The 24,591-nt window shown below is 47.3% G+C and overlaps 1 protein-coding gene across 4 annotated transcripts in view; it reads right to left on the bottom strand.

Annotated features, from left to right (window-relative positions):
- Gemin5 (gem nuclear organelle associated protein 5) overlaps positions 1 to 24,591 on the bottom strand; it is a 50,104-nt gene that overhangs the window by 8,063 nt on the left and 17,450 nt on the right. For all 4 annotated transcript variants that reach the window (XM_052757544.1, XM_052757545.1, XM_052757546.1 and 1 more), the window contains exons 10-24: positions 24,465 to 24,547; positions 23,484 to 23,620; positions 21,612 to 21,685; positions 20,969 to 21,150; positions 18,942 to 19,081; positions 17,963 to 18,134; positions 14,233 to 14,454; positions 11,874 to 11,987; positions 11,400 to 11,522; positions 10,052 to 10,147; positions 8,951 to 9,088; positions 6,640 to 6,787; positions 2,503 to 2,622; positions 1,875 to 2,085; positions 170 to 424 (exon numbers count right to left, since the gene is read on the bottom strand). In XM_052757544.1, the coding sequence (XP_052613504.1) occupies positions 170 to 424; positions 1,875 to 2,085; positions 2,503 to 2,622; positions 6,640 to 6,787; positions 8,951 to 9,088; positions 10,052 to 10,147; positions 11,400 to 11,522; positions 11,874 to 11,987; positions 14,233 to 14,454; positions 17,963 to 18,134; positions 18,942 to 19,081; positions 20,969 to 21,150; positions 21,612 to 21,685; positions 23,484 to 23,620; positions 24,465 to 24,547 (2,215 nt within the window). The remainder of the gene's footprint in view (positions 1 to 169; positions 425 to 1,874; positions 2,086 to 2,502; positions 2,623 to 6,639; positions 6,788 to 8,950; positions 9,089 to 10,051; positions 10,148 to 11,399; positions 11,523 to 11,873; positions 11,988 to 14,232; positions 14,455 to 17,962; positions 18,135 to 18,941; positions 19,082 to 20,968; positions 21,151 to 21,611; positions 21,686 to 23,483; positions 23,621 to 24,464; positions 24,548 to 24,591) is intronic.

Below are 24,591 nucleotides of genomic sequence, written 5' to 3'. Positions count from 1 at the left end.
CTTGTATTTTAAAATTAAACAAATGAGAGTCTTGAATGAATACACAGCTCAAGGCTTTCATCTGAGGGGCCTTCCCAAGGCCTGGACTGCCTTGTCTTTTTCAGACACAAACTGTTTTACTTATTTTCCGAGCGATGAAGAACACTGTTAGGGCTGGGTCATGGCGCACCTGTCTGAAGGGGGTGTTACTTGTTGCAGACGGGTACTTGACATCCTGCAGCTTCTGCAAGGCGGCCCGACACTGCTCCGGGGTGTCCACACTGAAGGCACTGCGCCACACACTGGTCACTCTCTGCACCAAGGTTCCTTCAGAGCCCGTGGCCCACGGGTGGTAAACAGAAGAGGGGCTTCTGACCTCTGGGGGCTGCTTTTCCTCCAAGTGCCGGCACAGAAGCTCAAAGAGGGAGAAGACCAGTCTCTGGCCCTGGGTTCCAACAACACAGAGGTATGACACAGGGAAACGAAGATGACATGCACACCCATTTGAGCCTGCTGCTCCACTGGAGTCACGTGAAGGGGAATGTGCAGCAGCCACGAGGGGCCTCTGTAGTCCAGGGAACGGTTGTAACAAGGATCCTGACTGACATCCACAATCTCTATCCGGGAGCCACACCGAGGTCCACCCTTCAGCCCTATAGCATCAGGCCCTCTCCTGCCGACAGCGCAGTGGTGTTGGAACAGACAAGCTTGGCACTCAGGAGCTGGGCAGGCAGAGGCCATGTCTAAGCAGGTCTGACAGGGAATCCACCAACAACAAAAGTATCAAAAAAGCTCTAGAAAAATCTTTATTTGTTGGATTTCTCATTGCTACAAGATACCTAGCACACCCTGGGAAGTCCTCAGTTAAGCCTAGAGGGCATCTGCACACCCAGTCAAAATGACCCTCACCAGAGTGTGGACAGACCAAAAGGCTACAGCGCTATTTTATTTTTTGCTTTGTTGAGGATGTTGCGCCAGGGAGAAAATGAAGTGCTCAAGAACTACTTTTCTTAGCTGTAGATAATGACTCTGCCCAGACTTGGTCATTTTATAACTAACACACTCTGTGGCTCAATCTTCCAGTTCTCAGGAAGCTAACCACCTATGTATCTTCCTTGGGCTCTGAACACTCAGCTGGGCACTGTTTTTCGGCCTTATTCCTGTGCTAGGGAAAGAGGAGCTTAAACAGTCCAGAAATGTCAGAACTGGCAAGGTGACTCACACCCGGAATGCCAGCTCCAGGGAGACTGAGACAGTAGGATTTTGAGTTTGAGGCCAGCCTGGGCTGCAGAGTACATTTATTAAGCATGGACTACAGAGTGCACCTCAGTTCTCATGTGTCAGAAAAACACAGTGACGGCAGTGGGAGTCTGAGTATGGCCACGGCACTTGACACGCAAACACGAACATGTCAGTGAAATCTGCTGTTGGCACAACTGGTAGGGTTCTTTAACTGCCGTTATCTCCTGAAGTGCTGGGAATGGAACCTGGGACTCGTCGGGGAAGTGAGCGACCACTGAGCAAAGCTTTCCAGAAACCAGACATGCCTGCTACTTACACGATCTTTCTGTCAGAGGCTAACCATCTCCCCGGAGGGAGACAGTGCTAATGTAGGAACCCTGGGCACTGCCCAGGCGCTGCCATACCGGCGGCTGTTCAGATGGTTGGCACAAACTTGTAAGCAGCAGAAATCACCGAAGAACAGTGGTCTATCTCTTACCCCAAACACAGTAAGGAGCAGGTTGTAGTATTTCAGTGAGATAGGGTAGCCACCACGGCTTTTGGATACTTCCAAAGAACTTACTGAACTGGAGATTTGTCTACTGGGGGTTAGTTTGACCAGAGAGGGACCTAACCCACCCCCTGCCCCCCATCCTCAGGCTCCAGAGACTGACCTGCAAGCTTTCATGCAGCCCCAAGGCTTCCTGTGCGCCCACCCAGTTCTTCACCAGAAGCAGCTCTTGGGCACATCTGAGAGCCAGAGAAGCAGCCAGCTCACTTTCTCCTGCTATGGAAGCCAGCTCTGCAGCGGTCCTGAGCGAGGCTGCATCTCCTTTTCTGGCCAGAACTTTGGCTGCATCATAGGCGGAAGTGGCTCCTAAGTAGCTGTGGCAAGAATGAAACCCAGTCACCAGCCGTGCCGCCCTCACACACCTCTCCTGTCTCTGTGACTGCATGTGCGTCCTGGTGGCCCTGCTCTGGCTGTCTCTGTGGAGGCTGAGGTCGGGATGGCTACATGCTGTTGAGTTGTACACCGTGCTGAACCTCCACAGGTGCTGACTGACCCACACAGAGGACCCCCTCCCACATTCTGCTTATCTCATCAATGGAGACAGGTGTAACCTTCAAGTCTGCCCCTGAGATCGACTGCCTGCCTGCCTGTGCCAATTCAGGTAACTGGAGCATGCGGCTGGGCTGAATCTCTCCTTCTTTTTACATTTCCGGTCGCTGTACCCATTTCGACACTGAGCTCTTCCATTCTGTTGTGCTCCAAGCACACACTAAATTAGCCTCTCTGCTTACCACTTGGCTGCGATCGCATAGTGGCCATCTCTCTCCAGGATGGACCCCCAGCTGAGGTACAGGTCCTTCAGGACAGGGTCTTCAGGGCGTAGCCGAGCCTTGGCAACTGCAATAGCTTCTCTAAAGGCAAAAGCAGGTACTTCAGTCAATCTGCAAAGGTTCCTCCATGGGAGGCTACAAATGAAAACAGTGAGTGCCCTGGGGAGGCAGCCAAATGATTAATTTCCCTAATTCCCTCCATCAGCATTTTCGACCTTCACCATCACAAAATGGCAAGAATGCTTTGTTTCTGACATTATTCCAAACCATGTCAGTCATCTCTGGGGAAATATGTATGAGTACACTACAGGCTGACTAGCTGCCTTTACTTTCAATATTTGTGTATGTGTGTGTGTTGCACGTGAGTGTCTGTGCCTGTGTACATTGTACACACACTTCTTTAAAAAAATATTTATTTATTATGTATGCATACATTGTTCTGCCTGCATGTATGCCTGCATGCCAGAAGAGGGCACCAGATCTGATTATAGACAGTTGTGACCCACCATGTGGGTGCTGGGAGTTGAACCTAGGTCTTCTGGAAGAGCAGCCAGTGCTCTTAACCTCTGAGCCATCTCTTCAGCCCCAGACACTTTTTTTTAATCACTCTTCACTTTCCCTTTTAGACTCCGTGTGGCTGTGCGCGCATGTGCGTGTGCGTGTGTTTAGGCCAGGTAACCTACAGGAGGAGTTGGTTCTGTAAGGCTTTCCACTGCATGGGTTCTGGGTATCAAACCTGGGTCCATGGGCTGGGCAGTAAGAGGCCTTACCTGCTGAGCTACCCCATTTCTTTCAAGATAGGTTAGGCTGGTTGGTCAATGAGCTCCTGGGATCCTTCTATTCCCACCTGCTGACACTGGGGTCCCTGGCATAGGCAGCCATGCCCAGCTTTTCACTGCATCTCCTGCTTGCAGGGCAAACACTCTTACTCACCATGCCCACACAATCATTTCTCCAGCCCCAGCTAGCTGCTCTCTTCAAGAAAACTCACTTATTTCTTACAAAGCACCGGCAGTCTCAGTGGTGCTCACCATTAGTCCCAGCACACAGAAGCAGTAGCGGCCAGATCTCTGTGAATTTGGGGTTAGCCTGGTCTACACAGTGAGTTCCAGAAAAGCTCCAGCTAAAGTGAGACCCTGTCTCAAGACACAAATAAAACTAACAGATAAGCTATTTTGCTTTGAGTATTTTACAGATATTTTCTCAAAAATGGACAAAGTAAAGCACTTCACTTTATGTTTCCAATGATAAAGTTTACACATTCCTGAAAATTGGGATTTTCAGAAAAGTGTACCTGCCACTGGGGACTCAGAGCTTGAAAACCCAAAGTTGAAAACCGTTCCAGTGAAGGTGACCCGAGACTAAAGAGTATGACTCTTTGGGACTTCTAACAAAGCAACTCAGTATGTGTCACTTGGCAAATATCTTCCAAGTGCAGCTCAGCATGAGCTGCAGCCACTGTACAGCCTGGTCTACAGAGTGAGTTCCAGGATAGCCAGGAATGCATAGGAAACCCTATCTCGAAAGAAAATAAATAAATCAAAGAAAAAAGAAATACTTGGGGCTTTTACTTCTAGGCATAGTCCTTTAAAGCAAAAGAGGAGAAAGCAGTTCACACACAGAGAGGTGGCCAGGGTGAATCCTGCTGGGTCTCTGGCCATGCTGGAAACTCTGAGAGGCTGAACAAAGAACAATCAGGGAGCTTGGAGCTGAATGATGCCCAGAGCTTGTTGTGACTTGCTCACTAAGCAAAGCCTGCAGCAGGGATATCAGAAGGTAGGAGGCCCTCACCAGTCCACAGTGTGGACTTCTCTGAATCTGCCCTCCTGAAGTAAGGGGAAGGCTTACAATCCCAGCATTCCAGAGGCTGACAACACGGCCACAGATGTGAGGCTAGCACCATTAGACTTTGTTCCATTTCCACAAAGATCAAGGTGAGCCACAACGAAGCTTAGCACCCTTGAAGGAGGACAACAAAACCCAGACAAGGTAAACAAAAGGCCAACCTCACCACAGTATATCATCACATCACTGAAAATCAGTGATAATGGAAGGCGGCCTGGACAGAGAGAACTCCACTGTTTTCACGCAGCGCAGATGAAAATACAACCAGTGTGGAGAGCACGCCTGTAACTGAAGTCCCAGAAAACTGAGTGTGGAGAGCACACCTGTAACTGAAGTCCCGGGAAACTAAGTGTGGAGAGCACGCCTGTAACTGAAGTCCCGGGAAACTAAGTGTGGAGAGCACGCCTGTAACTGAAGTCCGGGAAACTAAGTGTGGAGAGCACGCCTGTAACTGAAGTCCGGGAAACTAAGTGTGGAGAGCACGCCTGTAACTGAAGTCCGGGAAACTAAGTGTGGAGAGCACGCCTGTAACTGAAGTACCCGGGAAACTAAGTGTGGAGAGCACGCCTGTAACTGAAGTACCCAGGAAACTAAGTGTGGAGAGCACGCCTGTAACTGAAGTCCTGGAAGACTAAGTGTGGAGAGCACGCCTGTAACTGAAGTCCTGGAAGACTAAGTGTGGAGAGCACGCCTGTAACTGAAGTCCCGGAAAACTGAGTGTGGAGAGCACGCCTGTAACTGAAGTACCCGGGAAACTAAGTGTGGAGAGCACGCCTGTAACTGAAGTCCCGGGAAACTAAGGCAGGAGTTTCAAGGCCAGCCTGGGTTACATAACCAAAAAGTATCGACATCAACAAAGATAGAAAGAAAAGATCTTTTCAGATGAGTGTGAAATTATAGGCTTTCACACTCAAAACAAGTTTTGGGAATTATCACCAGTAGAATATACTATTAAACAAACAAATCAAAAACTGTCAGCGGCTGGAGAGATGGCTCAGTGGTTAAGAGCACTGGCTGTTTTTTCCCCAGAGGATCTGGGTTCAATTCCCAGCATCCACACAGTGGCTCACAAACCATCTGTAACTCCAGCTCCAGGGGACACAATGCCCTCTTCTGGCCTCTTTAAGCACAAGGCACACACACTGTGCACAGACAAATATGTGGACAAAACATCCGTACACATTACAATGAATAAATAAACAAATAAATAAATTTAAGAGGACATAGCTAGAAAGTCAGTAATGGAACCTGACAAAAATAGTCAATCCAAAATAAAACAAAAAAGATATACTTGACAAATAAGAGAGAAACACCAAGGTGTGCAGATACAAGCCAAGGACAACAAACGAGTATTAAATGTCACTGATTCAAACACCCCACTAATGGCAGACATGATGAGACAGGGAACCAAAGGTCTAGCGCATGCCGCCTAGAATGGTCTTCCTCCACTGTGGCTGACATACAGGGTTACACTGGAAAGAGACCTCACCAGTCACCCCAAACAGAACGGAGGACGGCCCTTCATCTACACTGAGAACTGTGTTGGCTGGTTTTTACCAACTCGACACAAACCTAGACAAATCGGGGAAGAGGGGGTCTTAACTGAGAAAATGCCTCCAGAAGACTGGCCTGAAGAAGGTCTGTGGGGTACTGTCTTGATTAATGACTGACATAGGATAGCCCAGCCCATTTCGTGTGGTGTCACCCTGGGCAGCTGGTCCCGGGCTATGTAAGAAAACAACACGGTTTCTGCTCCAGTTCCTCCCTCCCAGTTCCTGCCCTGAGTTCTGGCCCCGACTTCCCTCAGCAGTTACAACTACAGCTGGAAGCTGAAATCAGCCCTTTCTTCCCCAAGTTGCTTTCGGCAACGGTGTTCACTACAGCAACAGAAACCCCAAGACAGGAATGTTGGATTTTCCCTAAAAAAAAAAAAAAAAAAGTGGTGGTGGTGGGGGAGCCCCAGAGAAACTGCTCAGCAGGTAAGAGCACTCACTGCTCTCCTGTAGAAGACCTAAGTTTGGTGCCAGCATGCTGGGTAGCTCAAAACCTCCTGTAATTTCAGCTCTAGGGGGATCCACTGTTCCTGGCCCCCATGGACAACTGTGATCATGTGCACATACCCACAACACACACATAAAGATAATCTTTAGGGGAGTCATCAGGCCCCCAACTATTTTCTCTGTTCCCACTGCGTCATCAACAAGTTTAGATCACAGTACGTCAGATGCTGGTTAAGGCCCAAACTGCACAGACCTGTAGAAATGATTTGACTTGAGGAGTTCCACAGCTTCATACACTTTGTGGATGGACAGCAGGTAGGAGGCAGCCTTGACATACTGATCCTGGAAACATAGCTGCTTGGCAAAGGCTTCCACGGCCCACAGCCACACATTATAGCCAGCTTAAAGAAAAAAAGGAAGGAGGAGGGTGTGTAAATGGAGGTACATTTGAGTTAAAATGCCGTTTTTATCCCTCCAGTAGGCAGAACAATCAGGCACTACTTCAGATGCGACCGTAGCCCTTCTGCTCCACTTCCCTCCCCACACCCATACCCTGAAACAGGATTTGTTCCTTTGACTTGCTCTATCACACAAAAGACGAAGTTCAGGGAACACTTCTGGGTAGGAGTGGACAGTGACAGCGAGACTGTGTGGCCATGCGTGCCTTCCGCTGAGGGTGTGGTCCAAAGAGAGCTTCTGTAAGAGCACTCACTGCTCTCCTGTAGAAGACCCAAGTTTGGTGCCAGCATGTTGGGTAGCTCAAAACCTCCTGTAATTTCAGCTCTAGAGGGATCCACTGTTCCTGGCCCCCATGGACAACTGTGGTCATGTGCACATACCCACACATGATGAGACCCGCCACGCATTCTGATCTATGTGACCCACTTACGTGTTCACCACAGCATCAATGGCTCCACTTTGTAGCCAAAGAGATGTGTCAATCATGGCGCCCCCACTCTAAGCTATTCATTCATAAGAAGATTTTAATATATGGTTGCTTTTTTGCTGTCATTTCTCAGCAGCTATTTCTTCTGAGACAGGGTCTGACTACACAGCCCTGGCTGGCCTGGAACTCACAGAGATCCACCTGCCTCTGCCTCCCCAGAGCTGGGATTAGTGTGCACCACCATGTCCAGCTGGCACCATCTGTTTTACAACATCTCCAATAGAGTCGGCCATGTTTGTGGGGGAGGAATGGTGGTCTTTTAAGGACATTTATGGGGACTTTTTCTTCTTGCTTCTTCATTTCCTAATCACGGTGTACTTTATCTACCTTTACCATTTCAACAAACTTCAATTTCTCCTGGCCTAGCTTTGTCTTTCACCTCTCGTAGCACTTAGAAAACTCTGCAAACTGACTAGGATGTCTAGATTTTCCTTATGTACTTTTCTGCACATCTGCATAAGGAAGGCGTAGACAGACATCTTGCCATTTGGTTTCTTAGGGTCACCTAGCCATCCGGACTGTATTGTTAGGCACAGCACGGACCAGTGTGCCCAGGCCTCTGTCAGCTGCCTCCACTGAGAACCCCCTTGATTCCTCTCCTATATTCCGGGGCTCGCTCGTGTTAGAGTGTACAAGGCTGCCTCAGTCTCTGGGTATTTGTAAGGGTTTCCACTCTGTGTACATGACTTCACAGGTCTCTTACTTATAGACATGCAGGTAGGTCCTTACAGTCTTTTGTTATGTCCACGAATATGAGTGTAGTTTAATTTCTATCATTAGAACTGCTGGGCCAAAGGCTTTAAGCATTTCAAATCACACAGTCCAACTGGCCTTCCAGATGTGCTTTGTCCATCAGTGGCTTACGTGCTAGAGGCATGGCCGAGCTGGGCCTGGGGACAGTAATTACAACACAGGGCAGCGGTCCTGAACAGACTAACTACTGCTGACCTATGGAGTCGACTAATTCCCAGGAGCTGTTAGAAAAAGAGCAAGCTTTGCTTGGTCTGCCTTACCCACGAAGCCAGCCTGTCCTGTCTTCCCTACATTCTGACCTCTGTGCTGCCCATGCCACCACTGAGCAATGTTGGCTCTGGCTCCCAAGCTCCAGAACTGTGAGCAGAATGAACCTGCTCCTTACAGAGCACAGGGCTGCAGCTACTCTGTCCTGACAAAACACAATGGTGCCGGGCGGTGGTGGTGCACGCCTTTAATCCCAGCACTCGGGAGGCAGAGGCAGGCGGATCTCTGTGAGTTCGAGGCCAGCCTGGTCTACAGCGCAAGATCCAGGAAAAGCGCAAAGCTACACAGAGAAACCCTGTCTTGGAAAACCAAAAAAAAAAAAAAAAAAAAACCACAATGGTGATGTGTCCCCAGCCTTTGCCACTGCTGCAGCGCCAGCTTCTGTAAAACTGTCTACTTGTAAGTGACTTTAAGCCCAAGGCAAGTGCTGCCACGTCATCTTTTCTCCTTTGTGCCCTGAACTGGTGAGTCCTCTGCCCTGCCTCCCAGCTGCTGGCTCTGCACCACCACACCAGTGCCCCAGCCACCACCACACCAGTGCTGGGCATCTTTAATGGCACATTCTGGAAGGCCACACACTTTTTCAGGAAGCACATACCTACTGGTGCCACAGCCACGAGGCTGTCTGTAAGCTCTCCTCTCTCTGCTGCCGCCTGGAGAACACCTTTCAGATCTCCTTTCCAGAGCATGAGCTGGTGAAAAAGCTCAGGGTGGCCACTTTCCAAGTGACCTTTTCCTGTGTAGAAGAGACAGTGTAGGAAAGCTGTTTTGACCTTTATAAAACAGGAGTCAAAGTAGAAGAGAATATATAGGCACCTACTAAAATGATTTTAAGATTTTTTTTTTGAGCTGAGGGTCGAACCCAGGGCCTAGCAAGCGCTCTACCACTCAGCTAAATCCCCAACCCTAAGATTTTTTTTTTTTAATTAAAAAAAATTTTATTTTATGTTCATTGGTGTTTTGCCTACATGTATGTCTGTGTCATAACCCCTGGAACTGGAGTTACAGACAGTTGGGAGCTGCCATGTGGGTGCTGGGAATTGAACCCGGGTCCTCTGGAAGAGCAGTCAGTGCTCTTAATTGCTGAGCCATCTCCCTGGCCCCAATTTTAAAATTTGAAATATGTCCTTTCACTTTACTTCAGAGACAAGGTTTCTGTCTGTGCACTATGACACCTGCTCCAGCTCATCCTCTTGTCTGTTTCCATTTTGTAGCTAGGTTAGGACTGCAGTGTGAGCTGTGTGTTCTGAGGATTGAACTCAGGTCAGGACTGCACTTCGACCTGCTGAGCCAGCACTCTGCTCCCTGGCTTTTTTTTTTAAAGACTAAGTCTCCTCATAGCTCAGGCTGCCCTAGAACTCACTGGATGGACATATAGGATGGCCTCAATCTTGTGATACTCCTGCTTTAGCCTCTAGAGTGCTGCGATTGTAGATGTGAACCACAGACCAAACCCAACATGGATGAATGGGTCTGGAGCCCAGCTGATCACTGCCACCAGAGGCCTTCAAGAGCATTCCACCAGTTAGTGGCTGCTGTTTGGAGTCTGACAACCACATAAAGGACATGTGGCAGTAGCCAAGATGGCAACACATCTGTAAGCAGAAAAGCTGCATAGAATGGCAATGCATAGGCTGGCAGCCACCCAGAGTGAGGAGAGACAGGGCTATGTAGACGGTGACGACGGAGCAGGCCTCACCTTCTGTTTCCATCATCCTGTACAGAGTAGCCCTGTCTGTGAAAAGGCCCAAGTGGAACCGTTCCTCAAGGTCGGCAGACACATCTTCATTTAGCTCTGTGAATTGAAAAGGTCAACAGGGAACTGACAGCTATTGCTTTCTGTCCAGTCGTTTCGGGATACATGCCCCAACACCTACTCCAGAGACAAAAAACACACTCCAGGTCCTCACTGACTCTACCTCCTGTTAGTTACAGACACAGTTTGGAATCTTTAAAACTCAGCTTGGGCAAAATCCAACGAGACAATACCGTTTTGTACTTTGTGCCGACAAAGGCTTGAGGGAAAAATATGATAAGAGGATTCCAAATGCAACATGTCTTTTAAATTTACTGCTAAAAAATTAACCAAAATTAACCAGAATGGCCTAAGAATTCCATAGGAGCAGGCATGGAGCTGAACACCTTTAATCCCAGCACTCAGGAGGCAGAGGCAGGAGGATCTCTGTGAGTTCGAGGCCAGCCTGGTCTACACAAAGGGTTCCAGGACAGCCAGGACTGTTACAGAGAAACCCTATCTCGAAAAACCAATCAACCAACCAAACCAAATCAAAACAAAAACAAACAAAACTGAAACAGTCAATGGTGTTTGTGTACGGCTCAATGGTAGAGGACTTGCCTAGCACGTGCAAGGCCCTGGGTTCCATCCAGAGTACACACCCCACCTGAGAATGTAAAAAATCCTGATTTCCAGTAAGTTTAACTGTTGTTAACCAAGGAGGCTCTAGGCCATCTCAAAATTCCAAAAACAAGCCATACCTATAAAAAGAACAGGAGAAAACAGTGGTAGCCAGTAGAGTGGGCAGTAGAGGGATTCACTCTCTTAGATTCTTTGAATTGTGCTTTACTGTGCTATTCTTTTTAACACATCAAATTCATAATAAAAACAACAAGTTGCTCAAATACCAAAATACTGGGCTGTGACGAACAAAACCAAAATCATTTAAAAAACAAAACCTCCATCAAATACATCAAAGTAACTGCCACACGTTATAGGGCATCTCTAGTGAGGATTTTTTGTTTTAACCTAAAGACACTGGTAGGGAAGAGTGGAAAGCAGATTTACACGGAGATGTGTAGAAGCCCTGCCTGATGTGGCACAAAGATGGCTGGCTGGGTAGCAGAGTGACAGATGGGATCCTGGGAGCAGGGACTGCAGGACAGGGGCACGGCAGTGGGGCAGGGGGCCAAGGATAAGGGAAGCTGGGAGAAAAGCACAGGCAGTGGTAATCTGAACATTTGCTCATTCACTTAACACACAGCACCATTATCAACTGCAAACGCATGGTGCAAGGCGCAGTGCTCAGTACCTTTGGCGTGAGTTGCAGTTGCCAGTACCAAACAGTCTCGATGGAGCTCCTCTTTGGACCTGTGGTCCAAGCTTGTGCTCAGGGGAAGCATGGAACGAGCCTTCCTCTTCTTGAGCAAGGCTTCTGAAATGCAACAACAGCGGCACATGGTTTCAGAAAAAGAGATCAGAGAGGGAGCCGAAGGAATGCCAACGTGGGCAGTGTGGATGTGGTCCACAGGAGGGCGGCACTGAGCAAGGGACTCTCAGAGGGCAGCTCTCACACCACGGTGGTCCATGCTCCTGCTGACACTCACAAGTGGTATCAACAACTACAAGACATTGCATGTGCTGAGCAATACATGAGAACAAAACAAAAACCCAAACAAAACTCAAACAGCCTAATCAGACCATCCCACACCCGGGCAAACGCTCTCTCGTGGGCACAGAGGGTCTCAGGAATACTTGGTAAAATGTGCTCATGAAAGATACTGACCTGGCTTCTCTTTGGGTGGCTCCTTTTTCAGTGAGGTGGCTTTGCTACTAACTGTAACTTTTGACTTTTCAAAACCTAAGGAAACGGCAGTGCAGGAAACAGCTTCACCAGAAACTACATCAAGGAAAAAAAAGAGACAAGGTTTGAGACAAGAACTATATAGAAAGGCAGTAAGTAGGCAAGGGAGCTCAGGCCTGTAACCTCAGCATTCTGGATGCTGAGGCAGGGTCACTACAGGTTGAGGCCAGCCTGAGCTACACTGTGAGTCCCAGGACAACCAACTGTGGCTACAGAGTGAGACCCTGTTTCAAAACCACTGTAGTCTAGCTGCTGTTTTCAGAGCAGCAACAGGCTCAGCAATGCAGGTCTAGCAACCGTGCCCTGGATGAGCCGAACAGGTGCTCTGACCCCACCCCACTTCACAGACTGGGCTTCCGGAGTCTCTAAGCTTATCATCCAGAACTCCAAGACATTTGATTTGGAAACTCTGCTCACATGGCAAGTCACTTGTCAGATAACTTACACTTCACTGTACAAAGAAGAAAGGGCTTCACTAACAAAAAACAACAGGTACACAGGACAGTCACAATGCTAGGCGCACAAACTGTTTTCTGACCTACAATGGCAAAGGATATTTTGTGTAGCCCTTATTGATACAAAGGCATTTACAATTACTATCATTACTGCATGTGTTCTGTTGTGTTCTGTGGAGGTCAGGACAATTCTCTAGAGTCAGGCTCTTCTTCCACCTTTCCATGGGTTCCAGAATCGAACCCAGGTGTAGACGAATTTCTAAACAGTCTAACTAAATAAGAACCACAGAGCCAAGGACACAGGACAACTTCAGCTACACCCAGGACTCTGTGGCAAGCGCTTGACCCACTCAGCCATCTCATCATCCCCCAAGATAAGAGCATTTTGATAAACCTAAAGAATAAGTCGGGGGGTAGTGGTGGAGCACACCTTTAATCCCAGCACTGGGAGGCAGAGCCAGGTGGATCTCTGTGAGTTCAAGGCCAGCCTGGGCTACCAGTTCCAGGAAAGGCGCAAAGCTACACAGAGAAACCCTGTCTCGAAAAACCAAAAAAAGAATAAAAGAATAAACATGGTAAGCTTTTACTAATTTATCTATCCAATCATGGGTCCACCAGACAGTCTAGGATGGAGGGTCAAGGGTACCTCTGCTTTGGCTATTTCAGTCACGCCACATCGAAATCCCGGAGTTCAGCATAAACCAGTTTCTCCCCTTTGGTATTTACTCATTCATTTTAACAGGTATAAATACAAGATACTTAAGGTATAAGAGAATAAAAGTGCTATTCTGATCTATAAACAACCAATTCTCTTCAAACATGCACAAGATTATAACATGAGAGCTAATGACACATGCGGTCCATGAGAATCTGAGATAGGATATAGCAGAACTGAGAGAAAGGACTGACCCTCTGTGGTGGTTTGAATAAGAATGGCCCCCATCGGCTCATAGAAGTGTGGCCTTGTTGGAGGAAGTGTGTTGCTGGGGGGGCTTTGAGGTTTCAAAAGCCCATGCCAGGCCCAGTCTCCCTCTCTCTCAGCCTTTGGATCAGGGTGTAGCTCTCAGCCATTGCTCCAGAGCCATGAGTGCTGCCATGATGACAATGGACTAAGCCTCTGAACCTGTAAGCAAGCTCCCAATTACATGTTTTGTTTTGTTTTTAATAAGACTTGCTTTGGTCATGGTGTCCCTTCATAGCAACACAACAGTGATGAAGACACCAGGCTGGGCAGGGGAGACTTGCTTGTCCCCATATAAGTCGGGGCAGTTAAGGCCAGCTGTTCAAGGGACGTGCTTTCCTTCCCAGATGTGTCCTCATCTCCACCCCTGCCTCCGCTCACACACTGCCCTGCTGTCTCACTGTGCCCCATGGGCCTACCCTGAACAGCTGAATCTTTCCTGTGTATTACTGACTCCACCCCAATCATGCACTACATCTCTTCTAACACTTCAAAGTGGCATTTAGACCTTCTAAAGATGGAGAGAGAGATGGCCCAAAGGTTGAGAGCACTGGCTCTTTTTGTAAAGGACCTCGGTTCAGTTCCCAACACCCATATGGCAGCTCACAACTGTGTCTAATGCCAGTTTTAGGGGACCCAGTGCTCTCTTCTGGCCTCCATGGGCACTGTACTCTTTGTGGTACATAGTTGCAGGCAAAACACTCATACACATGAAACAAAAATAAATATTAAAAATGGCACCAAACAAACCCCTTTCAACGATGGTAACACGGTCTGCAAAGTCTCGATTGACACAGAAGCTCCACACGGAGGAAGGACCTGCTACATCAAGACACCAGAGAGACGGGGTTTTCGAAGCACCTACCCACTGGGGACGGCGGCAGCTCCGGCTCCTGGGCTTCCTCCTCAGCATCCTGGTCCGACACACCGTTCTCAACAGGTCCCGAGTTCTCCCTCGCACTCTCCTCTTCATTGCCAATGGCGGAATCTTGCTTTGCAGGCAGTCGCAAGGTGGGCTTTTTCTTCTTTTTAAGCTTTGGCTTCGGTTGAGAGAGCCGTTTTTTCTCTAGTTCAATACACTTTTTCCCTACAAAGACCACAAGAAAAACAAGAATAGACTAAAGTACACACTGTGGGTCAGAAGCATCCTGGTGGAATCCTCCCAAACCACACACCACCTTCTGACAGTCTTCACACTCCCTCCTGCCTTCTCCACGACTCCACAGCTGCACCTCCATCAGCAGTCAACCCCCTGGAATTTCACTAACCCCACTCACGTCTGCCCACACTTTTCAAGGGATGCAACTGGTGAGACACTGCTCCTCTGGGGTACCTGGGAGATGTGATCAGAGGGTGTCCTGACAGTGTCTGCTGCTGTCCATTACCACACTTTTGGACTCCCTAGTTCCAGCACCAGACTCCTGACCGGAACTGTCACTATGCCACCAAGTGGGCACTTGTGACTTCCCTGGCTGGAATGCACTGCTGGGCAGAACCAGTTCTCAAGAGAGGCCCATGTGATTCTGGCACCTCAAGAGTACACTTCCCATGCACCTGGCACTTACTAGTTTGCAGCATCTAGCACTACCCTCTTCCTTCCTTAAAGCGTTTATCGTTTGCTTACAGTCATTTTTATCTTCTTCACATTTCAACTGCTTTTGACAGAGTCACAGTACCGGAACCCAGCACTCGCAGCACAGACCGGATATGAAGCGTCTTCTTGACCTGAGACCCCCACCTTGTAGATGCCCTGGATCTGTGGCTCCAAGTTTGAGTTTTAGCTGCTCTAGGGTTTCACAGAAACAGTACATACCCTGTGCAGTCCCCTGGGCCTGGCTGCATCTGCTCAGTGTGACCTGTCAGAAACGCACCCATTTTGCTGCATTCATAGTAGTTGCTCTTTGTTTCTGTTCTGGGGGCTGAAGCAGTTCTGTATACATGGGCAGTCTACACCTTCCTTCTGACGCCTATGACCATTTCCTCTGTAAGGATACACTCAGGTCCACTAGCATTTGAGCAGTTTCTGACCACAGACAAAGCTAATTTGAGCATTCCTTTATAATACGGTAGGAGGATGGGGAATGTCATAGGTGGGGGTATATTTCTTTATCTCCTGTTTCTAGTTGTTTATGGTAGGGAGACATCATGCTAGGCATCAGTTAATCTTTGGTAGCTGCAAATACAATTCCCTTGATTTTCTTTAAATAAAAAATATTTAAGATGGGTGGTGATGGCGCACGCCTTTAACCCCAGCACTCGGGAGGCAGAGACAGGCAGATCTCTGTGAGTTCAAGGCCAGCCTGGGCTACAGAGCGAGATCCAGGAAAGGCACAAAGCTACACAGAGAAACCCTGTCCTAAAAAAAAAAAATTAAATTTATAAAATTTACATTTATTTTTATAAATTTATGAAATTCACATGTAAATGATAAAAATTATTTTTATGAATGTGTATCTGAGGGAGAGATAGCTAGATAGATAAATAAACAGATAGATGGGGGAAGGAGGAGAGAGGTTAGAGGATAGCTTGTTAAGAGTTGGTTTTCTCCTTCCATTACGTGAATCTTGGCGATCCAACTCAGGTTGCCAGGCTTACCAGCAAGCACTCTATACCTAATGTTGTGTAGCAGCTTCCTCTAAGATTGATACACTCCATTCCACAGGGAAGCCCTTTAAACAGGAAGGTAAAGAACTCAAAAAAGCTTCAGAAGTCCCTGAAACCTGCAGGATTCACTAGGTTCCTCCCTGCCAGAGTAAACAATAAAGCTGAGAGTCCCCCTCAGAGCAGGAGAAGCTGTACTGCCAAGACTCTGGGATTAGCCCAGCTGCCTGGAACAAGCAGAAACTAGCCAAGCTGCCTGAAAGAGGTTCAGAAGAGTCACCTGGGAAAGACACCCTTCAACCTGTTGAGCTGCCTGCAGGCCATGCAGTGTGCTGCAGGTTCCAGCTTCTGTGAGCTGTCACCCATGCTGGGGTGGGCTTTGGTGATGCAGCTGTCTTTGAGTTATTTCTGCTCCTGTTAGTAACCCCTCACCCACATTCTTGTTAGTAACCCCAGTAAAACTCATGGTTCACCAAGTTGGATTTTGGTGGTATCCATACATTAGTCTGTTGTGGGCTCTATATACATATTACTAATTAGTGTGTACGCACATATATTACTATTATTATTGTTGTTGTTATTATTATTTGTTTGTTTTTTTCAAGACAAGGTTTCTGTCTAGTTTTGGTACCTGTCCTGGATCTCGCTCTGTAGAGCGTAAAGGCATAAGCCACCACCGCCTGGTGCACATATATATTATTAATTACTGTGAGTTTGAGAACTCATGACTACCACACATGCTGTCAAAGGACAGCTCTGGAGTCAGTCCCCACTTCCCACTTATATGTGGGTTCCAGAAACTGACCTCAGGTTGACCCAGTACTACCCAGACCACACTTGTTGGCAAGTCCCTTTACCCCTGTGACAACCAATCTAATTTTTTTTCCCTTTGTGTTTTTTTTTTTTTTTTTTTTTTAAACAGGGTTTCTCTGGGTAGTTTTGGTACCTGCCCTGGATCTCGCTCTGTAGACCAGGCTGGCCTCGAACTCAGGGATCCACAGGCTCTGCCTCCCGAGTGCTGGGATAAAAGGCATGCGCCACCACAGCTTGGCTGTGACAACCAATCTTGATTGCTAATTTGACCAGTCCATGAAGTGGAGACACACCTGTGAGCAATGTTCTCTTTCTATTTTCTTTTAATTTGTCTGAGTATGTAGTCCTGACTGTCCTGGAGCTTGCTATGTAGATCAGGCTGCCTCTGAAGTCACAAAGATCCTCATGCCTCTGCTTCCCAAGTGCTGAGATTAAAGGCTTGCACCTCCTCTAGGCTTTTTAAAGGGATTTTCTTGACTGGATCTGAGGTCAGAAGATCCATTAAAATCCAGGCCACACTTTCTAGTGGCACCCTATATAAAAGGACATGGAAAAAGGAGGCCTTTGCCTTTTGCCTGCCTGCCCTCACTCTTGTCAGTATTAGAACCTACTTCTTCAGGATTCCAACACAGACCGAAGACCAGCAATTCTCTAGGAATCTTTCCAGACTCCAGCACCAGATTTGAAACTTCTGAGACATCCAGTCTTGTGGACTGAATAACTACTGGATTTTTGTCCTTTCCATCTGGAGACAATCATTGCTGGACTACTCAGATCACAGCTTGTAAGCCACTCTAGTAAGTCCTGTGTGTGTGTGTGTGTTCCATTCTGTCAGTTCTGTTCCTTTAGAGAATCCTGACTAATCCCCCCATCTTAGACATCTTGCTGACCCCTCCTGTCAACAGCCCCCCTTTTGTTTGGCAGGGGCCCTTCAAGCTGCTCTTTGTACTTGGATTTGAGCACACCTTTCTTTCTGGCCTGAGATGTTGCAGGTGCCTTCATTCCCAATGTCCTCCTAGTGAGTCATGAGGTCTAACAGCCCTGATAAGAGCTCAGCCACGCTTGCTACAATTTGGAAGTGATGGGCGATGCTGGGTGGAGTCAGAGCCACAATTACTAAGGCAGAGTTGAAAGGGATTCAGAAAAAACAGTGTGGGTTCCATAACCTCAACCTGACCAACCTTGAGGAGGCCGGGAATGGTCCTGCATGGAGGTCAGCCATCTGTATACACAGAAGTCATCTGCACCTGAGTAGATGCATTCTGGGTCCACTGGGGACCACGCCACACATAACAGCCGGCCTCGATGTCCTCGGAAATTGAACAAAGGCTCTTCCCGGAGGGCGTCCCACACCTAGAACCAATAGTAGTATGACAGAACAACTGATATACTGTTCTGGAGCATAAGTTGCTCAATTAAAAATAAACTCATGACAGGCTTTTAATTTTCACATGATTTGCATTTATCTAAAGCAGTCATGTGACAATACTATCTCATGTGGCCCACACCTACAGTTCCAGCATGGAAGGGTGAATGAAGCAAGAGGATTAAAGCTTTGAGGACAGGACGGTGAGATGGCTCAGCAGAAAAGGCACTTGCTGTCAAGGCTGATGACCTGAGTTCAATCCCTAGGACCTACATGACGGGAGGAGAGCACCAACTCCTGTAAGTTTTCCTGGACACACACACACACACACACACACACACACACACACACACACACACACACACACACTGTTAATTTAAAAAAACAAACCAAATCAAATTACAAAGAGTTTGAGGACAGCCTGCCTTGCATAGCAAGACCCTGCAGCAAAAGCCCAAACAACAAGAAAAAGAATGCCTACAATTAGCTAAAATCTTTGTGTTCATTTGGTAGAAAGATATTTTTGGGGCCACTTGGGTCCACCACACTGAGAGTAATCAGAATTCCCCACACTGACAGTAAGTCACAAGTGACCTGCTAAGTGTCTTCTAGCTCAGACAGCCCTTCTGTAGATGACAGAAGAGGAATGAGACAACCCAAAACAGAGGGAAGAGGAGAAAGTGTAGGTTACAGCAAGCTGTTCCAGGACAGCTACCGCTGTTCCAGAGAAACCCTGTCTAGAAGCCCTCCCCCACAAAATAAGTCAAGACCTCAGGCTCAAGGACATACAGTACCTGAGCTGTGCCATCATAGCAAGCAGATACCAGCCTTCCATCATGATGAGGGCTCCACGCCAGACTGGTGACCTTGGCTGTGTGCCCCGAGAGGGTCCGGAAGGGCTCTGTGATGGTCACTGGGGACTCAGGATTGCTCTCTAGAAGGCAAGGGGAAGAAGTCACAAATAGCCACAGAAAGAATGTACAGATGACAGGACATCCCAAGAAGCAAGGAAGGCTCTGTGAGATCTCAGTGATTAAGAATGTAGTTTAGCCGGGGTTCAGAGGTTAAGAGCACTGGCTGCTCTTCCAGAGGTCCTGAGTTCAGTTCTCTGCAACCACATGGTGGCTCACAACCATCTGTAATGAGATCTAGTGCCCTCTTCTGGCCTGCAGGCATACATGCAGGCATAACACTGTATACATAATAAACAAATCTTTAAAAAAAAAAAAAAAAAGAATGTAGTTTAGCCGGACAGTGGTGGTGCATGCCTTTAATCCCAGCAGAGGCAGGCAGATCTCTGAGTTCAAGGCCAGCCTGGTCTACAGAGTGAGTTCCAGGACAGCCAAGGCTACACAGAGAAACCCTATCTCAAAACAAAATCAAAAACAAACAAAAAACCAAACAAAGAAATGTAGCTTACAGCTGGGCAGTGGTGGCGCATGCCTTTAGTCCTAGAACTCTGCAGGTAGAGGCAAGCAGATCTCTGTGAGTTCGAGGCCAGCTTGATCTACAAAGCGAGTTCCAGGATGCCAGAGCTGTTAAAACAAAGAAACCCTGTTTTGAAAAACAAAACAAACAAACAAAAAAGGGTGGGGTGGGGTGGAGAGATGGCTTAGTGGATAAGAGCATTGACTGAGTCTTCCAGAGGACCTGGGTTCAATTCCTAGTACCCACATGGCAGCTCAAGCTGTCTGTAACTCCAATTCCAGGGAATTTGATTCCTTCATGCACATAAAATAAAGTTAAATAAATGACTAAATAAGTAAATAAATAAATACTTTGGGGGGGGGTAAAGAAAAGAAAAGAATGTAGCTTACTAGATTATAAGAGCCAGAGGATTGGGGAATCTGCTGTGAGGTTGGGTCTCCTTGAAAAGACCATAAAGTCTCATCAATATGGCTACCTAAACATGACTGAACAAATACAACACCAATAACTAATGGAGAAGGGAGAAAGCTTATGAGGCCTCAACGCTAAACAACCACAGGCAACTAAGAACTACTGAGAAAGGGAGAGACAGTCTTCCCCAGGGAAGAATCCATCGATTGGTTATCTAACACTAAATCGTCAGCCCTAAAAACACAGGCACATAAATAATATTAAACGGACTGGGAAGAGTGCAATTATGTATTTAGGAATGTATATATAACAATAAAGAAAGACAAGTCCATGAATCTGAAAGAGTGAGGGGGTACACGGAAGGGTTTGGAGGGAGAAAACAGGAGAAAATGACACAAGCTCAGAAAATGATACAACAACAACAAGAATGTAGCTCACTAACAGGGCCTGACACACAGGCTACCACAGGAGGTGTGGAGCTAAAGGCCAACACAAAAGCACCTCTTTCTGGACATGCCTGCACTCACACAGTAGTAACAGTAGGTAGGGAACAGATCTGAAGCTACTCATGAGAAAATACCGGATAAAACCAAACTGCAGGACAGTGACCAACAACTGTTCTGTGTTTGAATCTCTACAGCTCAATGACAGTGTCTGACTACACTGTGCTGGCTGCTGGAGTCTCGCTGGGGTTTGTCCATTGTTCACTACAGTCACAGCCCTTTTTCTTCAGACATTAGTTCATCATTCTATCAATTTCTTTACCTGAAGAAATCCAACATAAATTCCCTCCTCTTTAAAAAAAAAATCTATTTGTGACGTCTATAATTCACCTTCACTTTAAAGGATCTCCCCCTAGGCACAGAATCCAGATTACTGTCGGACAGGGAACGCAAGGCTGCAACCCTGTGCTCAGCAGGCACAGGCAGGAGGGCAGGCTCATCTCAAAGCCTGCACCACCCCGCCCAGAAGTCAGTGTTACCTAGGACAGTTCTCAGGTTGTGCACGTAGATGACAGCGTTGTTGGAGCCCGAAGCTAGGAGGCAGCTCAGCTCTGGACGGCTGCCGTGCTCATGGTGCCAGACTATGGCGTTCACCAGCTTGTGGTGCTGCTGGATGGTGCAGAGCAGCTTCAAGTTGGGAACCTGGAATATTTCTATGGACCTGGAACAAGATGCAGCAGGATGAGAACGATGGCCAATCAAGTCACAAGCCCCGCGCCCCCCCCCCCCCCCTTCTCAGTCCAGGGAAGGAGACAGAAAGCATGGCACTCTACCCCTGGCAGAGGCCCTTCTCTCACAGCACCAGGAATTAGCTGAGGGTGGAGGTGGGGGTGAGAATGATGAACTAATGTCTGAAGAAAAAGGGCTGTGACTGTAGTGAACAATGGACAAACCCCAGCGAGACTCCAGCAGCCAGCACAGTGTAGTAGTCAGACACTGTCATTGAGCTGTAGAGATTCAAATAATTCTGTCTTCACAAAGACGGAGAGTCCAGATCAGCTGAAGCTATTCACAGTGAATCCTAACACAGAACACAATGGGACTGCCACTGGGCACTGCAGAAAGCCTTGGCCAGCCAGGGAATGCTACAGCAGTAGAACTTTTTGTAAAGGACACACTCACCCATCTTCATTGCCAAGAGCCATGACTTTGCCATCTCCTTTCCAGCTGATCTCTGTGTGCACAGGCAGCTTGTACTAGAAAGCAAAACAAGCCAGGCACGGGTATAAACATTTTCTTTCCACTCTTCATCTTATAAGTCAATGACATCATGAGGGGAAAAAAATCCCTGGGGTTAAAACATGTTCTAATTCCGAAGGGCAGTTTTCTAGACTAACACCACATTCAGCCAAAGAGTTACTGAGAACAAGTACTCCGACTAGAGCTTCTCCTTCCTTCTACCCTGACAGTCCCCTTAGCAAAAGGCAGACTCCCCAGCATTTCCCCACAAGTCTACTGCTCAAAATCAGATCAGCTGTTCCTCTGGGGCCTGTCAGAACCTTGTGCGCATGCTTCTTTTTCTTAAAAATGTGTGTGTGTGTGTGTGTGTGTGTGTGTGTGTGTGTGTGTGTGTGTGTGTCGTTCACGAGCACAGGGGTGTGTATGTAGAAGTCTAAAGACAACTTTAGGATTAGAGTCTCTCCTTCCACTTTTATGTAGGTTTCTGCACAAAACTCAGGTTTGGTGGCAACCACTTTTATCTGTTGAGCCATTTCATTGGCCCCATGACCCTATTTTTCTTACTTGTTTCTTATGTCTACTGCATATATGCCCACAGCTTTTTCAAAGTCATCTATGTGAAGGGATTTCAAATTTCTATTTCCTGTGCAGAATCCTCTGAACTCTAATACAGAAACTCAGTTGTCACTCAACTAAAATCTTGTCAGGACAGGAATTTTGTTCATTACTGGATGTTAACATACAAACAACATTGAAGAAAATGAAAGAATACAATCAAATATGATTTACGATTATGTTACCTTGTGGTAAGCATACAAAAATGAGAAGCAACAATTAAAACTGCTTATTTGCAAGGGTAAAGAAACCTCAACATTTCTGATTTGACTTAAGGACAATTGTGGAAGCCAGGCATTGTGGTGCACACCTGTAATCCTAGCACCTGGGAGGTGGAGGCAGGAACCAAGCTTGAGGCCAGCCTGGGTTATGTTTGATCCTGTCTCAAAAAAGAAAGAAAGAAAAATAGCTGAGTCATACAAATAAAGTGACACAAAGTTAAAGCAAATGTGATTAAATGTGAGATCCAGGCAAAGGACCCGAGAGACTTTTTGTATTGTTGTGCATGTGTGACTCTGCGTGCGTAATCCAGCACTTGGGAGGCTGAGGGGGAAGGTCAGGAACTTGAAGTTAGCCTGGACTAACAGGAAGTCATCCTGTCAAAAGAGAAGACCAAATGAGGCCTGAGCACAACCACAGGAAGTCATTGTCAACAGGGTTAGCTTCCAAAGGATGCACACCTTTACTCCCAGCACTTGGGAAGCAAAGGCAGGTGGCTCTCTGTGACTCAGAGGACAGCTTGGTCTACATACGGAGTTCCAGGCCAGTCAGGACTACATATGGTTCACCCTTTCTCAAAACAAAAACCCCCAAACAAAAAAGGATGCTTTACAGTGAAGATATGGAAGGTTTTTTTTTTTTTTTTTTTTTTTTGGTTTTTGAGACAGGGTTTCTCTGTAGCTTTAGAGCCTGTCCTGGACTAGCTCTGTAGACCAGGCTGGCCTCGAACTCACAGAGATCCACCTGCCTCTAGTTTTTTTTATCATTACCACTGCAATTAAGTCCCCACATCCTCCACACAGTTCTTTGCTTTACTCAATGATAAGTATCTCCAAGGTATAACAGGCAAGCCATAAATTCACCAATAGCTTTATCAACTATCTGAGAAGTCTGGCTAAGCATGATGGCATCTTTACAGACGGCCTGAATAAGGAGAAAAACCAAAGGAAGCGGAAAGGACTCCAGCCAACTGGAACTTACTCTGATAGAGTTGGTGTCCCTCACGAGCTTGTTGATGTCGAAGGCCTCTCCACTGAGCTTCCAGGGGTTATGCTGCAGCACAATGCCTTCCCCTCCACAGCTGTACAGGGTCAGGGAAGGCCTGTCTCCTTCCCCTCCTGGGAAAGAAAAACTCTTTTTGAGTGTCTCACTTCACCAGGGTAGCTGCTTCCTTCCATAGCAACATCATTAGCACACACACCATACTGTTAACATCCGCCTTCATGTCCCACCCAAAGGTGGGAAATGATCTAACATGTTGAGAAAAAGCCACTCACCCTCCTACCAACCTGGAAACTATGGGCAGAAAAAGGTATTGTTAACTTCTGAGAGACTGTGTTCACTGCAAAGGCTCTTCTGACATTCAAGAGCAGTGACATGTGATCAGAGAAAATGTTAAGGTCTCCAAAAAAAGCATGTGGTTTTTCTTCCAGAAACGAGAATCTTACTGCTGGTGCAAACACAGAGTTCAGGACCCCCATGACCAAGGAGGGTCCCAGGGCACAGCAATTGCTGTAAAGCTAGCCTCCTGTCTGTCACACAACTCTCTACTCTGGACACAAGGCTAGTGCTAGGGAATCCACGCACAACGAGTGTGGAAAACTTGTGACTCATTTGAAAAGATAGTAAGAAGACACATTACTTAAGGGAAAGCAGCAGCAGCCAGGGTAGGAAAGTGAGGAGAGGCAGGGCTACAGGAGAGACAGACCTTAGCAACCCAAGGCCAGCACCCAGCCTGCAGTTACTCTGTGCAATGGAAAATGAGCAATATTTCAGAGCTGGGGGAGGCGAGAGTCAAGGTTTTCCTTTATCCATCATGATCACCCACCTCTGCTGCTCTCACAGACTCCTGGAGGCATGGTGCACACATGCACACAAACAGACATACACCAGCTTTCAGACTCTAATTAGAATTAAAGGGGAAGAATATACTCATGTATGTTAAGAATGACTCACACTTACCAAGTGACATTGGGGGGACTGGTGGCCCCCAAGCCAACCTGTACACAGTCTTCTTATGATATGTGCTTGAAATCTGTGGAGGTCTGTGGATGGGGAAAACAGGATGACTTGAATAAAGAGGCCCATT

This window comes from Peromyscus californicus, unplaced genomic scaffold (genome assembly GCF_007827085.1).
Source record: "Peromyscus californicus insignis strain IS unplaced genomic scaffold, ASM782708v3 Scaffold_3__1_contigs__length_106647218, whole genome shotgun sequence".
Classification (NCBI taxonomy): domain Eukaryota; kingdom Metazoa; phylum Chordata; class Mammalia; order Rodentia; family Cricetidae; genus Peromyscus; species Peromyscus californicus.
The sequence above is the reverse complement of the archived record's forward strand: the minus strand, read 5'-3'. Positions and strand labels throughout refer to the sequence as shown.